At 42.1% G+C, this 17,863-nt stretch overlaps 1 protein-coding gene across 1 annotated transcript in view; it reads left to right on the top strand.

Annotated features, from left to right (window-relative positions):
- Positions 1 to 17,863, top strand: part of STAB2 (stabilin 2) — an 89,484-nt gene that overhangs the window by 28,516 nt on the left and 43,105 nt on the right. Inside the window, exons 14-30 of the mRNA XM_040560551.1 lie at positions 49 to 111; positions 204 to 323; positions 777 to 830; positions 1,950 to 2,030; positions 2,867 to 3,019; positions 5,390 to 5,452; positions 6,244 to 6,327; positions 7,835 to 7,921; positions 8,447 to 8,558; positions 9,798 to 9,978; positions 10,987 to 11,080; positions 11,881 to 12,039; positions 12,422 to 12,517; positions 13,247 to 13,342; positions 14,355 to 14,402; positions 16,821 to 16,957; positions 17,313 to 17,427. Of these exons, the coding sequence (XP_040416485.1) occupies positions 49 to 111; positions 204 to 323; positions 777 to 830; positions 1,950 to 2,030; positions 2,867 to 3,019; positions 5,390 to 5,452; positions 6,244 to 6,327; positions 7,835 to 7,921; positions 8,447 to 8,558; positions 9,798 to 9,978; positions 10,987 to 11,080; positions 11,881 to 12,039; positions 12,422 to 12,517; positions 13,247 to 13,342; positions 14,355 to 14,402; positions 16,821 to 16,957; positions 17,313 to 17,427 (1,743 nt within the window). The remainder of the gene's footprint in view (positions 1 to 48; positions 112 to 203; positions 324 to 776; positions 831 to 1,949; positions 2,031 to 2,866; positions 3,020 to 5,389; positions 5,453 to 6,243; positions 6,328 to 7,834; positions 7,922 to 8,446; positions 8,559 to 9,797; positions 9,979 to 10,986; positions 11,081 to 11,880; positions 12,040 to 12,421; positions 12,518 to 13,246; positions 13,343 to 14,354; positions 14,403 to 16,820; positions 16,958 to 17,312; positions 17,428 to 17,863) is intronic.

The raw sequence follows: 17,863 nt of genomic DNA, 5'->3' as shown, positions 1-17,863 counted from the left end.
ATTCTAAGTAACCCAACTAAAATAAATCTTATGTTCATCTTATTTTAGGAAACCATAATGTCAGTGCTTCAAGATAATGGAAAATACAGCCAATTTACGTCTTTGATAGAGGTAAGGATCCAGAAAAGCAATTCCATAAAGCTATTTCAGGATGTTTTCCAACATTAATATGTAATTTCTCTTATATTCTTAAACCAAAACAGAAAACTGGCCTGGGAATGGATTTACAGCAGGAGAACAGACCTTACACAGTCTTTGTTCCAAGTAACGGAGCTCTGAGTAATATGCAAGCTGAGGCTATGGATTATCTGCTTTCTGCAGAGGTACAGACTTTCTATAGTACAAATTGTTCTTAGAACTCTCTGCCCTAGGAGGCATCACCCCTGTATAGGGGGATGATCAGCGGGAGCGGGTGCCACAGGGGCCCTACCGACTGGGGTTGCCACTGGCAGGAGGACCTCAGCATCATGTCCCCTGGCTACCCTCTGCCTCTGCTGGTGGACACACAAGTCATTGAGGGCTGAGAGGACGGGGTGCCTCTGGGGAAACCAGGGATGGCTCACAGTATGTGAAAAGTCCGTGTTGAAAAAAAAAAAAAAAAGTGACAGAGGGGCAAGAGCATGGACTGGCAGGACACATGCCATGAGCTAAGCACCACCACTGACTCGGAAGTTTCCAGCTTCAGCTGATGACCTCATGCCCATGCCCTCTCACAGGCCTGGTTGGGTTTGCATTACTCACGCTGGGCTAAGAAATCCTCTTTCTTGTTTTTGCAGGGTTCATGGAAGCTGCTGGAGCTAGTCCGATACCACATTGTTTCCAATGCTGAGGTGAGTGTAGATACTTCAACTGGCTCAGGAGCATAACAGCATTTTCAGATCTTTTTCCACTCTGAAGGCAGTGGTTTTCAAAGAATGACATCCACTCAGTGCACCCCACAGCAAGGCTTCAAAGGAAGGCAGCAATGCCTTTGCTAAGGGCAGTCACACCTAAAGGTCCGTAACAGAGAACACAAGCCTTTTACCCCAGGCCTACCAATCCAAGTAAAACCCTGGCAGGAGACATGGGGTAGTTCTCGAATCATGGCAAATAAAAACCGTTGTGTAACACTAATGTGTTACATGCATGGAACTATTCCTACTTTAAAATATATCTTTTCGTAATGGAGACTTAGCCCAAGCTGTAAAATATATATATATATACACACATGCACACAGGCATCCTGAACCTGTTGGGGGTGATGTCAGCTTAGTAGGGCTACAGGAATGAGTAGCAGGAAGAGAAGACTTGCTATTGAAATAAAGCTCTCTCTGATCCAATTCTGCAAAGATTAGCATCTATCTTCCATTTATCAGAGGGGGGTGGTTTTGTCATTTTCTAAAAAAGCTCCCTGTATTTTTATTCCTTTCTGTGCTGGAAACAAAAAGCAAAAAAGCAGAAGCCAGCCCACCACCAGCTGAGGCTGGAAGAGGGTGAAGTTCATTCCCACCTCAGCCCCTGCTTTGAGGAAGGAAGGACGTGCTTACAAATCCTCATGGACAGGACCCAAGGCAAAGGTCACCCCCTGTCCACAGCACAAGACCCACGCAACCCTTCATGGGATATCAGCACTGCCATTTCCACAACAGTCTAAGAATGCAAACAGGGCTATTTTTAGGGAGAGGCGATAACTTTACTTAAACTGAATGCTATAGGTAAGAGGGAATATTAATGTACTTTTGAGCAACAAGCTGTTCAGATGCAGCAAGTTCAGCTGAAGTTTAAAATAATCATTCTAACTTCATTATGCTAACAGGTTAGCCAATGCAAAGCTGCCCATAGGGCTAGAAAAAAAAATTGCAGTAATTTGCTCACCCCAAAGGTGAAGGTGTTCTTTCTTGCGAAATCCATCCGGACTTGAAAAGAATAATGATGTTACATTTCTTTTAATCAACTTACATTCATTTCAGCTAGAGGTTGCCAGCCTCATCTCAATAGAGCACATCCGAAGCATGGCGAAGCAGTTCCTTTACTTTAACAGGACCAGCACTGTAAGTCGAAGGCAGCTTTCGCCTGTGACCGGCTCCCTCTGAGCTTGGCAGCTGTTTGCATGTGGAGGGGAAACAGGGAGGCTGGGGGAAACACTAGAGGAATTACTTGCTGTAATGAGGCAGAAATTTCCAGCCTGACATACCCAGAAACTGCTAGAGATTAGTACTGTAAAGGATATAGGGCAAATGACTAGTACGTAAGGACAGCCTGCAGTCTCTTTTCTTATGATTAGCCCCAGTCCAGGAATGGTCTTTATTTATGCTCTGTCTAGTTTTTGGAATTATTTTAAAGACTTCTCAGTGTGTATATAGATATTTTTCATTCCTTTTAACACTATATTCTCTGATCCTGACAAACATAGTGAACATTTTTAAAAAGTGTTACTTTGCCAGTTAGTGCTTTTGCTGAAGCAGACTTCTCAATATATTGAATTCCCCTCTGTTCTTTGCATATTTAAGCCAAAATGTGAGTATTCTAGAGAAAATCCCACTTTGCTCCTTTGTCAGAGAGGGCACCACAGAACCCAAGGCTATGTCCACTTTTACCAGGGTCCTGGAGCCATCAGCGATCTTCCTATTTTAGCCAGTCTTTTAGTCACCAGTTCCACAGGATAACAATGCGGATTAAGAGGAAAATGTTAGAGGCCTCTGCCATAGACCAAATAAATACCAAAAAAAAGGGGCAACTTAGGCATGCTTCTTGCATTACTAAGTGTAAAAAAAAAATCTAGATATACAATTAAAAGTGAGAAATATGACTAAAAAATTTAAAATGAAATTATCAGAAATTGAGAACCTATAAGAGTTATTATTAATAATAATTTATTGTTTCATAGGGACAAGTCTTGGTCAGCGGAGAAGAAATGGAAGAAACAGACATTGTTGCAAAAAATGGTCGCATTCATACCCTTGCAGGAGTTCTTATCCCACCCACCATCATTCCAATTCTACCACATCGGTGTGATGAGACAAGAAGTCAAGTCGCAATGGTAAGGGAATTACAAAAAAACAAACAACATCAAAAAATCAATAGCTTTCAACTACTCCATGTAACATGCTTAAAAAAATGGAAAATCGGTATACCAATGAAATATAGCCACCTGGTTAGCAGTGCAGTACAGTACAGATAATTTGCAAACAGGGCACTCATTTGAGCGCACCCAATATCGTTAAGATTCATCTAGTTCCTGCACTAGTCTTTTAAATATGTTGTCTCTGGTCAAGCATTCTCCTCCAGTTCTTGCATCCCACTTGTGCATACAAGTGCACCTTAAGCAATGAAGAGTTCCCAGGTAATCTACTTAAGATCCATATTTTAATTTCTACTAACTATGTAGGAAAAGGAATCAAGTTAAAATAACTGATTTAATATTAGTATATGAGAAATCTGTGATTTTCAGAAGCCAAGACTTCTCCTAGGCCTACTTTCTGCCAGTTTTCTTCAAATTAGGATTTATAAAACTATTTCATATTTCAGTGATTGGATTTCAAAGACTCACAGAATGTTTGAGGTTGGAGTTGACATATCTTGTTCAGTTTGGTAACACGTTACAGGCGTTTACACTTGGTAACACACAGATGCTGCTGTTTCTGGTAAGAAGCCCAGGCATCAAACTGAGCTTTTAGTCTGCAGTAAGCGTGGCTCCTGTGAACACTCACTGGGCAGAGTTCAAACATGTATCTGGGCCAGTAACAGTTCTGGTACAATAATGCAGTACAATTACCAGCTGAACTTACAAGAGCCCAGAACCACAGCCCCGAAACAGATTCTCGGCAGAGCTGGACAGCATCAAAATTTGATGAAGAAAACACAAGAGCTGGCAGCAAAGTACTATTACCTCTGGCAGTGACTCAGAAGTGCCACATGCACAATATATTCATAAATCAAGCAGAGCACCAAGCAGCACTGACACCTAGAACACTTCAGTAATTTGAATTCCTTACCAGAAACCTACCTATAATCAATTTCTGGCATTGCTCAATCCTAATATAAGACTGAGAAGAAAAAATAAATAACACCTGTCACAAAAATACTTCCTCAAACTCAAGTTAGGCACTTTGTCAGCTTTGAAATTTTCATGCATAGTTAAAAATACAGTTTAATATCCAAGGCTTTAAAGCAGAGCACTACTGCCAAGGAGAATACCAGAATGGAGCAATGGCTTTGCTATTCTTTGCTGACATTTTGAATCTTGATCACTCAGAAAATAAGAACAATACCACCTTGTAAATACAACTTGTGGTACCAGTGAGAAGTCACAAGGTTTGTAAGACCTGGAAGTTACACTCATCTACAACTGCACATCCCTAAAGGCAGAACTATAACACTAACACATGCATATCCACGCAGCTGCACCTGAATACTGGTAATAACTGCCAGACTCAAAATATGCAGAAAACTGATGGAGGTTGAAAAAGTACAAACGCATTAGTGTCCAGCACTCCTAAAAGCTTAACTGAACAAGAGCACTGCTTATTAATGGTTTCACGAAGCACACAGGAGGCACTCCGGCTCCTCATGCTGAGTGTGGGCTGACCTCTTGGGCTGACTTGGGATGACCTCTGAGAGGACGTGCTCTGACCACTGGAGCAGCAGCTGTCTTCAGACGTCTTCTCTACCTCCTCGCAGAGATCCTCACTCCCACAGCAGACTTAGTGGCAGGGAATATGCATGTGTGCTTCAGATGCTTCCATGCAAAGATGGTATCTTAGTCTGCTGCTGAATATGGGCAGAGCTCTGAAACAAGATATTGCACAGAAATGCAGACACGTTTCCCTGTCCCCATCCTATGGCGTTGCTGTAGGGACAGAGAGGAATCTCATCCTCCAGAAGAGGGAGGAGCAGGTACACATCATGGCTGAGACCGTCCCAGGTGGAGAAAGGAAGAGATAGGTGATGCTAAGCAGAACTGAGCATCAGGGAGAGCAATGCCATCAGAGGCACTGCTTACATACAAGACAAATTTCAGTTGAGTCTCACATGCAGACAGCACGTACAGATTTGTGGTTTTCCTAGGAAGGAATAAAAATTATTATAGAAGTTAAATATAGACTGCACCAGATCCTCAGACGATCTTAATTAATGTATTATACCATGTTGAGCAAAGGACACCTGTTCATTTGTGCCCATGGTCGTCTTCTGTTTAGGAAGCTGCCAGGTCTTTAAAAGAACCTGCGAGAAGGAGCGAATATCAGAGCCAGCAGATATAGCTGCTGTTCAGTTCCAGATCCATGCTGTAACAGTTAAAATTCACAGGAAAGACATACTTAAAATTTACAATATCTATTGTCCATAAGTATGTGTCTCAGTAGATGGTATAAGGCCTTGTCAAATGAAAATCCTTACTGTCTCCATCTAGGGTATCTGTGCAAGTTGTTTCTCACATGCATTGACTCCCTGTCCAGCGGATTCAAAGCCAATCGTAAGTGACATTTCCTGACAGATTCCCCCCACTGTACAAAATGCATAGATTCCTCTGTGTTGTTTGCTGCTCTCCCAGTACAGTGAGCAAAAGAACCAGATAGCAATATGAAGAACTGCATAAACATACAAATACAGGCAGTAACTTAAACTCTTTTTGGCAATGATCTGGCATCAGGTAATTTCAGCATTACTTTGCTGTAGCAGGATCCTTCATAGACTTCATAGCAGCTATGACTTTTTTCTCAAGTAAAAGATCTATTTAGGGTATGGATTGGCAGAAGAGAGAGGTGAGGAATGAGAATTACTATGATTATCCTTTGAGAGTTAGTAAATGAAAAATAGAGGAGGGATACATTTAAATCAGGCCAGACATCTGTTAAAATTTCCTTTTAATTAAGCATCCTCCCAGAAGTAACTGTCTGCAGTAGAAGCTTCAGAATGGACAGAAAATCTTCCATCTGCTTCCCTCTAAGAGATGCAAATCTAGCTGCATGTTCCTCCACATATAAAAACTGAGTCTAGCTGTCACAGGAATTTTATTCCCCATGTTATAAAAATTCACTGGTAGTTTGTCCTATATGCCATATTCAGTAATAACCACAGGTCAAAAGGAAAATCATATTATGAAAGATATGCATAATTCTATAAATTTTAAAAATGGGAAAATATGTGACACTATGACAAAGTGCTCTGTTCCCCGGTTAAATTATGTTTCAATATTAAAACCGTATCACAGCACTGTACATTGCTTAGAAATACTAATGCTTCGATTTTTTTTGCATATTTCAGCCTTTCTTAAAGAGGAGATGCATTATTGAAGGCCCAACCTTTCCAAAAACTGGCTGTGCTAGATACTGCAATATAACAGTAAAGGTACACAGTTATGGCTCCTTAAGGTGGAATGTATGTAAGTTTTGCAGTGGGTTGTCTTTTGCATTGTGAACTTTATTTTTGGAGTAGAGACGCATGGAGATGTCCATGTACTTTCCATATCACTTTTCTACAGGTGGCTGGGAGCAAAATGCCTGCCAGTATCCCCTCTACTACCTGAAATAACTCCTCTCCACAACACGTTTACATCAGTACCTCCACAATGAGGTTTTTTTAGTTGCCATGTGTTACTGACAGCAACAATCTCATACTAACTGAGAGGTTTTCACATCAGGCTTCTAGCCAAAATGTGATGGTCCCATACAGCTTCACTCATGAAGAACAGCAGAGTGTGGGATCCCCAGTCCCAGCTGTTCCTGTCCCAGGACTTCACGTGCTATTTGGTAACAATGAATGGCAAACAATCCCAAAAACCATGCCTCACTTGCTCTGCTTGGCAAGCATAGTCCTCATAGAAGCCTTTGGCCCGTGGGAGGGGCTTACACCTTCCCTGGCTCCCGGGGCTCCTAAACAGGCTGCATGTCTGTAAGCTTTGAAAACCTTTTGCTAATTATTTCCTTGAATTACACATGTAAATGAGGTTGTTTGTTTTTTTTCCCCTAATACAGTTTCTGTATTTCTGATACATAAACAGATCAAGCAGCCAATTCGTGAATAGAACAAACAACGCATCCAGGAAAAACATTTAGGGCTGTGTAATGATAAAATCCCATACTGATGCACTGGGGGAAGGAGGAAGATCAAAGCAGCATGTCTAGCTTTCACAGCATCTCTCAGGGGTAAAATATCTCTCACAGTTCTCCATCTCAGATGCAGAGGAGACAGACTGACTCAAATTGCACTGCACATCAGCAGGCAAATATGAAAGCACACACAACACGAGTCAACACGCAGATATGTCCGTAACTGGTGATGGGACATGCATATCTAATGCTGATGAATTTGACAATAGCAATGGAGGGTATGCAGTGGTTTGCCTTGTCCCCCTCTTGGGCTGCCTATACCCCTCCTGGTTTTAACAAAACCACTGCAGACACAGTTCAGGTTCAACATAAGCTTTTTATGAGCCAGTTACCCCAGCAGGCCTTTGCCAGAGGACTAAAACCAGATGGAGAGATGTCTTTTGTACTCTGCCTCCACACAAAGGCTCTAGAAAAAAGGATGCTTTCAATGTGCTGTGCGGTACCTGCCAAGGAAGAGCAACCTTGAAATGTCAGAGTCTGGCCCAGATGTAGAGGCCAGGCTCACTCTGGCCTCTTCCAGTCAGCCCAGAAAACAGATTTCATGCCGTCTCCCTATTCCTGCAGAAGATCTCTCTCTCTATTTTTTTCCCTTCAGAAACTGCTGCAGCCCCCATCCCTGAGACCAGCCCTGGTGTCTCCCCCTAATCGGCCCCCTGTAAATACAGGGTAACTCTGGCTCCATCTGTCCTGCTCGGAATGAAGGATTACTTCAGATGACAGGCAGCAGTATTTGCTTCATTTTGCAGGAACCGAAGTGTTGCAGAGGCTTCTTTGGCCCCAACTGCAGTCCATGCCCAGGAGGTTTCTCCAAACCCTGCTCAGGAAATGGGCAGGTAAGCATAGCATCCTGAAACATCCTGCATTCACTCAACACTGGGGAGGATGGACTGCCTCCCAGAAGTCCCTGAACTCCTGCATTGCAGGAATTAGGGGCTCTGCAAGAGCTGCACACTCCTTTTACATCCAGTGACGGCGTGAATTTCAGGTTCAGCTATTCAGAGGAGGGAAAATGAATTGGTCTCTTCTCCAATTGACAGTTTCACTGGTCCCAATACGCAGCACATGTGCAAAGCTGGGGTTAAGTGACCCACTGATGCTTTTACTTTGCACAGTACAGGGGAATGATCAGATCGCTATTCTTGTTTTTAAACTGCAAAGGAAGGTAGAATACACTGCCATAGAGTATAACTACATGCACAAGGAAAGCTTCTCCACTGAAAGATTTTTCATTAAAGCTGAGATTCTTCCTAGTAGTCTGTCACAGGCACAGCATGGACAGACCTACAGTGTCTTCACAAAGGAGAGATAAAGACGTATTTCAATTTATACATAAAGATCACCTCTCTTCCATATTGCAGTGCATGGATGGCCTAGATGGAAATGGGACCTGCATTTGTGCTGAGGCATTTCAAGGCTCGCACTGCCAGTTCTGCTCAGACCCTGGCAAATATGGACCTCAGTGTGACAAAAGTGAGTACAGCCACACTTCTTCCACTCAAGATCATGGGATTTTTCTTTGGACCCTTGCCACTGTGGCAGGAGGTAACAGCTAGATAAATTGTATGTCTAGCAGATAAGCTGGGTGTCTCTGGGGCAGGTTCATTTCTTATTTCAAAGGGATGCACATAAGCCCAGAGTCAGTGAAAAATCTTCTCACTGGTTTAAGTGGGCTTTCTGTAAGGCTCATTGCTCACTTTATATTGTGTTGTTCCTTTCCTTTCTGTCTCCCTCACATGAGTAATTGAAAAGAAAATCTTATCTATTCATTGCTGTTCTGCTGTTGCTCACACTTAGAATCTGCCTACAATGACAAACATATGCAATCTAAGAACAACTAAATCTATAAACAGATTGTGTTTAGGGCCACCTAATAACTATCCCTGCTAAATATTTTCTGATCTTTTGAATAGTTTATAGTTCTATCTGTCATCTTCTATAAACCGTGTCAAACTATACTGCATTTTAGAGTCTACAGAATAGGTGACATCAAATATATTTATATTCCCTGTCTTTGTAATTGTTTTTTAATCTTTTTGCTATGAAACAGCCTGTCATTCAAAAAACACAGCTCACTCTAAGGTTTAGAGGTACATGGATAACAACTGAAAAACAAATTCTGTCAGAAGAGGTGGTATTGCCTAAGCTCCAGTCCTGGCCAAGCAGTCTGTGTTGGCTTATCTAGCCGCTACTGGCACTTCTTGGGATTGTAAAAGCCTCACCTACCATGCCCACTGGGCATTGCTATGCCTAGCAGCAGCACTCAACCTATCCATAGCAGTGCCAGTAGGTCTGTGCTGCTACCATGTGCACTAGTACAGGCATTTCTGCATTATATAATTTGTAGGATTGTGGACTCAGTATTAGAAGTCTTCTTACATCGTTGAAACTACACCAGAAGTTGCGCAATGAAAAAACTTTTGCCCTGATAACCTAAAACAGTATTTTTTCCCCCTCTCTCTGAAGTACTTTGAATTTCACTGATAGATAAGTGCCCTACAAAGTCACCATAGATTTTAAATAGTTATCTATAAAAGACACCTGCAAAGACATGGATACAATAAACAGTAAGTCCCCTCAATAAAGAGAGACTTTAAAAATACAAAAGGTTAGATTCTAGAATAAAAGAGGAATTGATTTATAAGAACTTCTATGTAAGGATAGATGCCTTTTCCCACTATAGAATTGCACATTTTATTTTATCTCTGATAGAGTGCCTCTGCATTTACGGGAAGTGTGATAACCGAATAGACAGTGACGGGATCTGTCTTCCTGGATCATGCAGAAGTGGATACACTGGGAAACTCTGTGATAAGCCCGTTGTTCCCTGCGAGCCCTCCCTACGGCTCTGCCACACACATGCAGACTGTCAGCTTAGCGATGGTGCAGTGAGGTAAGTCAGCAACTCGCATCTAATTAATATTAATGAGGATGTAGCTCTTTCCAACTTTCTTGATCAAGACTGCACCTTGTAGCAGTACACAAATATCAGCCAATGAACTACTGCTTTGCAGCAAATAAGCATAACCATGCACTGCATCTATCTTCATTTACAAGACAGGAATTAAGAGTTCTCAGTGCCCCCATCCTGTACATCATACTTACCCCCAATCCGATAGATGCATATGGATCTGACCCTTGTCAGAAGGCTGCCTTCCTACTAACAGCTACAAGGGTTCTTTATTTCTGACCTACCCTTAGTGAATTAGGATTTTCAGCTTTGCTGAAAAACATTGAAACTCCCACGTGGTTTGGGGATAGATAGATTGATCCAATTAGCTCAAGTACAATTTGGATGCCACAGCACTATGGGCTTGGACTGGCAGGACTGGTTACTAAACTCTGTTACTACAACAGCTACAACTTGTTTATGCTCACCTTCACTGTCACATGCAGCACATTTGCCTCTCACCACAGTGCATTTGTAATGAGTCACCGTATGAAAGAGAATGAGGATGTGCATAACTGAGCACTTCAGAAATTCCCTCCAGTATGGTTTAATCTTGGGGATGGGGGACCAGGGAAACAGAGGAGCTCAATCTTGCATGCACTTCAGGGGGAGCTATCTGCTGAATCAATAAAGGAAAGAGCAACCACACCTCATAATTAATTTAGAGCTATTAGCTCACCTTTGCAGAGATCACGTTAGCACAGAATTAATTTCACCCCCCATCTTGTACACAGAGGACAGATCCCTCATTTGACTTAACCCAGTCACGTATTTTGGAAAAAAGAAAAAGAAAAAAAAACATAATGTATGCACTTAAGCTATTTGCATTGTGAATCCAAGGTTACCGATTTTAAGCTGCCTATAAATAGCACGTTACAGTGGAAAACAATCCCTTCATTTTACAGCTGTCCTATCACGTTTAATGACTCTCCCCTCCTCTCATCTCTATAGCTGCGTTTGCAAGCCTGGCTACGAAGGAGATGGCATGACCTGCAGCAAAGTTGATCCCTGTGCTAGTTTATACCCAGGTGGCTGCAATATCAATGTAAGTATGGGCTTTTCCCACAGGGCCTGACAGCACAGAAAAGCAGGCAGTAAACAAGGTTTGGCTGAAACTTTTGCAAAAAGCAAGTGTCACAATTTTTACTGCAGTTTCAAGTTATTTCTCTGATAGCGGCATTGCTATTGCTTAGACCTAAAGGCAGATGTCACCTAACTGTCCTGAACAGTGCCATGGAATTGCCAAGGTAAGCTGTGACACGTTCTTGACAAAAAGCAGCAACACAGCTGTTTTATCCCACAGTGAAGATAAAAGAGGAATTTTACTCCATTTCAGAAGTGGCTACAAGACTTAAAATATTTTCATTTCATTACCTGGGTATGCACTACTTTAGTTGTTGCCCTCTCTCATAGGAACTGCTCGAAATTCTGCATACATGGGACTTCCCTACAACTGGCATTTCCTGATCCCTGTACACAGGCCTAAGGTCTGATCCCAGAGACATTAGCACACAGGGATTTTTATTTCCCTTCCTGTTCTGGGATCGGATGCTGGCTGGCTGTTAGCAGGAGCTTTGCCTTTTGGTCCCTGCCAGAAGCTCTCTGGATTAAGGAGGATTTGATGCTCCATGGTTTTAAGAGGAGGAAACTCTCCCCCTTTCTGCTGCCATAGCCAAGGGTCTTCCTCTTTGCACCAACTGTCAATTTTAACCAAAGGATCACAGCATGGTCCTGCTGCTGGTTGATGTGGGCAGGCCTCCCCAGCCCAGGTGCTGACCTCCAGGTTTGCATGCCATGGCCTGTACAAATGGAGATGATTTTGTCTGGCCTCTGCACCCTCCCCAGGCTGAGTGCATGCAGACGGGCCCAGGAGAGTACCTGTGTGCTTGCCAAGCGGGATGGACAGGCGATGGACGGGACTGCTCAGCCATCAACAACTGCCTGCTGCCATCTGTTGCTGGGTGCCACGAAAATGCTACCTGCATCTATGTTGGGCCAGGCCAGGTAAGTCCCTTCGCATTCATTCCCACCTTCCACACCCGTTCTCTGGCAGTTTTGCTCTGCCAGCATTTTCCACCCTTGTTCATCCACAAGTTCTCCCCTCCCTCATAGCCACAAACCCATTTCCACACAGAGCAGCCTCCTGCCACTCTTATCCCTGTGCTCACTATGTGCTGTCATTCCAGCAGCAAATACTGTTAAGTAAGCATGCTAGGTGTCACGTATGAAGGTCTTCTGGATGTATTAGTCAGTGTCATTCCACTCAAGTCAGTGGAATGACTTCATGGAGCCATGCAGAAGCACCAACAGGCTAATCTGTTGCATCTAGAATATGTACACAGTTTTAATCATCATAATGTATCACTGTCTTTTATTGAAACAACAGAATGACTGCAAGTGTAAAGATGGATTTCAGGGAAATGGAATTGAATGCACTTCCATAAACTCATGCCTGGAACAAAATGGAAAATGCCATCATCTGGTGAGTAATAAGTCATTCCCCGAACAAAGTGTTCAGATAAATATCACACCTCACCTCCTGCACACACCATAGAATTTCCTTTTCATTTCAACCCTGCAATTTCTGCTCAAGATGGAACAAAGCTTTCCACGCAGTGGTACAGCCACCAAAAATGCTATGTGAGCCTCATCAGTTTGGTGCAAGCACCAAACACAGACCACAAAGCCTGCTCCCAATTCCACCTGTACAGAAGGGCTATCTCAAGCCCAGAGTAAATGCATGCTGCTTCTCTGCCAGCAACTGCAATCTGGATGCAATAGCCTGTTGAGAGTTTACCTGAGTCACACATCTCTATGCAGGCATCTATCAGCTTTATCAGTAGCTGCATGCAGTCAACCTGCAGACAGGACACAGAGACAGAGCTAAATCAAAAAGTCCAGGGGAGCAGAGGATGGATCTACCTTAGTAAGGCAGAGGGACAGGGCTCAGTTTCTGTAGGGAGGAAGTAAGAAAGGGCAAAGCAAGCGATTTACACGCCTCAGTTTAGGACGGGCGAGGGAGCTAGCGCCCTCATCTGGTGGAGTTTGTTCTCCAGGGGGATGAAGAAGTCCATGGAAGATGGTAGAGAGATACTTTGCTAAGGTAATGTCTGTATATGAATGTATATCAGGAAGGGTTTACAGGCTATCTTTGCGCTGGAGTAGCCTCCTGAGTATCTGACAATATTTTTTCTGTCTTTCTGGTTCAAAGGCAACTTGTCATTTTGAACCTTCTCATGGCTGGGAATGTGTGTGCCCAAAGGGCTACGAAGGAGATGGTAGAATATGCTACGGAAATGCTGCAGATGTAAGTAAGACGATCATCATCTCTGAGTACAGGACCTACTGCACGGTTCTCACACTGGATCTTAACCAGATAGCAAAAACATTATAAACAGTTAGGAAAAATATGATGCCCACCAGTGCTATCTGCAGACTGTGTTCTTTCTGGAGACTCTTGCCTGATACAGAAGTGATCTGTTGTGTTTAAAAACATACCTTGGAAAGGGGCCTAAGGGATCTGAGGATATTTCTTTAAAACAAATTTTAAAATGCCAGCCCCAAAGTCCTAACTTTGTAGGTGCTAAGCGCTCATCCCCAACTCGGAGCGATGGGCTCCCAGCTCTTCCAAAATTCTGCCTTGAGCTATGTCTCAGTTGAGATGGTCAATTTATCATGTTCAATCAAACCACGCAGATTGGTAGACAAATAAAGCTGAAACAAGTACATTGGCAAAATAAATATGCATTTAACAGTATAGGAAAAATGAAAGTGTTAGCAGTCACAGTCATTGGCGGTAGTCTTACATGCCTCTTAGCACTATCTGCCATCCTTGCTCATACCATCATCTCTCTCTGTTCCAAGCACTGTGGCAGAATTAAGGCTGTCCACCTGCAAGATGATATGTAAGATGCTGTACAAACACCAACCAAAACAACATATCTTCTTTAAATCCATTTTGCATTGAGTTAAGAAATTATTTATGTTTAGATTCACAGAAAATAAATACTCAGCCTGAGGTCAGTATCCATTATATACTGAGGTCAGGTGCATCTAATTACACCTAATTATATCTAATTAAGCATTAGATGGCCCAATTTTCAAAAGAGTTGTTAACTCACAACTCCAATTACCAGAAGCTATCACCATTAGAAAAACATAAATGTCCTCCCTTTTCACGCTTACTGAAAACCTGCTTTTCCATGTCACATCAGCTGTGCCAGCCACAGTGGATTACTCCACAAGGTACAGCAATGGTACTTTGGTACAGCTAGTTAGAACTCACGTACTCATTGCTCTCTGTTTCTGTTTCCAATCAGGAGTTATCTAGTCTGTCAGAAGCAGCTGCATTTAACCAGTGGGTTAATGTAAGTAGATTTCATGGTTTATATTTCAGCATGTTCAAGTCTGCAGAAAAACATGAGGCTTTTAGCCTTCAGAAATGGGAACCCCAAAGCAATATTCCCATTCTACAGCAGAGGCCTCAGCTCTGGATAGGTACTGAAGTGCCTCTCCCACCAGTCAAAGGGAAACTGATTAACTGGTCCTTGGTTTATGTCTGAAAACCAATTTCTGATCCCAAATCCAAGCAAGCAAGAAAGCTCTGCAAGCAGAAGAGTTAGTTACAAGCGCACTTTCTGAGGTAGGGGGCTAACCTGGCTATGACCTGTTCTGTACATAAATACGCCTTAGTCCAGAGGACAACAGCAGTGTACAAGCAGAGCCTGAATATGCCACAAGGCATGTTCAGGTCCTCCCATCTTTCCTCATGTAATAAAATTACAAGCAAGTGGAGAGGGAAGGCAATGCCTTACTGTCCCTATTTTTACTGAGCCCCACACTAGGAAAACGTGACTGTATAGCTGGTCAGTGTGCTGCTGCTACAGCAAGCAAGAAGAAAAAAAAAAAAATCAAACCCTGGCTGAACTTGACTTAGGTCCTGTAAAAAAAGAAGCAGATTAACTTGTTTGGCTTTAGATCAGGGAAGAAACACCAACTTAGATTACTGCTGACTTTATTTTCACATGCTACCACCTATTACTAGGGCAGCGGTAATATTAGAGGTCCTACCCCACTGAGGTTGGCATTAGTATGAATAAAGATCAAAACCAGTTTCTTCTATAGAGTTTAAAACCTAAATATAAGAATTGTATAGAAAGTACGTGACAAAGTGAATGGAACAGCGATACATTAATAAATAGCACAAGAAACAGAAGTTATGGCATATTAGCTGCTTTCGTGCTTTTCAAACTTAGACTGCTCAGGGACCATTAAAGCATATGACTACAACAGGGACCTCAGGGAGCTACTTGAAAGCAAGGCCAGTGTGGCTAATTTAAATCAGTTATCTGCTTGGCCCTGGGCTCAGACTGTAGCACCAGCAGCTCTAAAGAGAGTGAAGCTAATGAAGCTAAAGAAATGAGCACAATAGGAAAGGCTGACCACCTGCTAATGAATGTGCTCTTTAGATAATGAAGCAGGAGAAAAAGAATCAGGGAGCAGATTCTGTATAATCTATTGAAACAGAGATGTGGAAATTTCTGCTATACTTCAAAGAAATAGTATTCCTTATATAACAGTAACTACAAACATGAGCAAGATAGGGAGGTGTATCTATCTGTGTGGTTTTTAACTTCATACGTGAGCAGGAATGTGATGTTTACCACATTTCATAACCAAATATTTTTCTTGCTGGTCAGGAAGGATGAAAAAGGGAAGTCTGTTTCTATATTTAAATATTTGGAAGGTGACAGTGATGCTAGCTAGGAAAAAAAAAAAAATCTTAGAGACAAAGCTCCCAGCTATTAGGAGGAGATAATTCCCTTCTTGACTTAAAAACCAGTATGCGTACTGAAGAAACATCAGAATAAGCCAGTTTTCAGGCAGCACACCAGCTGCAAAAAGGTAGAATACAACCTCATATGGCTTCCTCAAGTTTTGCAGTATCAAAAATGGCAAGTTGTGGAGCCCGCAAAAAGTTTGGAGAACCTCATCTTCACCAAAACCACATTCAAGACTTCAGCTCTCCTTTTCCCCCTACCCCTCTCTCAAAAGAAAAAAAATCCACACAACTGGAAAAATTCTGTCCAGAGAAGAATCTTTCCATCTGTAAGGCAGACGCTGACATATGGGAGATGAATCAGTCCTTGCATACTACAGAGCCTACATCCCCCAGCTAAAATTAGAGCTGTCAGCAGCAAGCCCCACTGCGGTACTGGTGGGCATGGATGTCCCTTGGACATCTTAAAAAAGCCCAGCCACATTAAATAGTCTTACTTCAAATGTGAACATTGTGTTACGTGGGTTTCTTATTTCATGGATCGCAATGCTTCTATCTATTAAGTAGAGTGGAGTGCTCTGCAAGAGCAGGTTATTTGAAGCTATCAGTAACCAGTAGTACTTTGCAGACTGATTAATTTATTTATTTATTTATTTTTTAAATTCAGGTAGATAAAATAGATTCCAGGAAACAGGCTAGCTTTTGTGGGAGTTGAGTTCTCTCATGTGTTTCATGATTAAGAAAAAAAAAAAAAAATCAATTCTGACCTAAACTTCCCTGTTGCCCTTTAAATGCTGGCAATCTATTATGTAAAATATAGGCACTCATTTACCGTTTTTGTACAGCTCTAAGTACTTTTGTTCAAGTCATTGCTCTGTATAATAGTTTTTCCTTTCCAGGCCAGTCCCAAAACACGTCACATACCCCACCTTGCTAAAAAGTCACGAGTTGCTATTTATAGGTCGTCATTAAGATGAATTATTTTACCTACTTTGCTTTCATGCAGGAGGCTGAGATAAACTCAGTGTTGTCCACCACCTCAAATCTAACTGTCCTCGTGCCTTCTCTTCAAGCAATTGAAAACATGGATGAAGATGAGAAAGCTTTTTGGATGTCAAAGAGTAATATCCCAACTCTACTGAAGTACGTTGATAGTTAGGTTTTGTTTTTAATGAATTGCTTTTAATTCCAAACAAGTCTTTATTATATGAAGCCACTATGGCAAGACAGCTCTTACATCTTTAAGGGAGGGCCATGGGATATTCCTTCTAGTTACAGTGCTATAAATCTCTGTAGCAACTCCACTGAAAACAAAGACATTATTTGTATCATGCCAGAAATGTTTAAAGGTCAAGCTAAGATCAGAACATAGCTGAACTAGGCACTGTTCAAAATAATTCCTGCTTTAAACCACAGTTTTAGACACACCAAATGTATTTATCTAGAAAAAGAAAAGTGAGAAAATACAAAACCTTAAAATCCAGTTAATTTCCTTTAGGTATCATGTATTGACAGGAGCTTACAGCTTTGCTGATTTCCAGAATTTATCATCCTCTGATATGCTGCCAACATCTCTACAGAGCAACTTCCTACACTTGTCTAAAGAAAATGGGGTGAGATGACCTGCAAACCACTGTGGTACCATACACCAGACCCTGACCGTCACTGCCACCAGCATTTTTGTGTAACAAAACCATACAGACATTATGTACCTGTATTTTAAAGACTATGACACAAAATTAAAGGAACAGATCAATTACAGGGGGCCCTCTGGGAGGAACATTAACTTGGCTTTCCCCACAAATTTTCTCAGCTGAGATTTGTCAGCAGTGTCATTTACTCCTAATGTCACAGTAGCTGCTGCAAACTCTGAACAGTTTCGTAGCAAAGCGAAAGCATAGTCCGTGCCCAGCACAGCCTGTGAACTAATTTAAGATAAAATGCATCAGGGAAACCCAATAATTTATTTTTGGGAACTGGGAAGGTAGGAGGAAGCGGTGGTGCTGCACACATGTCTGCATGTGCAACCCGATAGTCCCAAACCACACA

The sequence above is a fragment of the Cygnus olor genome, chromosome 1 (assembly GCF_009769625.2).
Source record: "Cygnus olor isolate bCygOlo1 chromosome 1, bCygOlo1.pri.v2, whole genome shotgun sequence".
NCBI lineage: Eukaryota > Metazoa > Chordata > Aves > Anseriformes > Anatidae > Cygnus > Cygnus olor.
The sequence above is the reverse complement of the archived record's forward strand: the minus strand, read 5'-3'. Positions and strand labels throughout refer to the sequence as shown.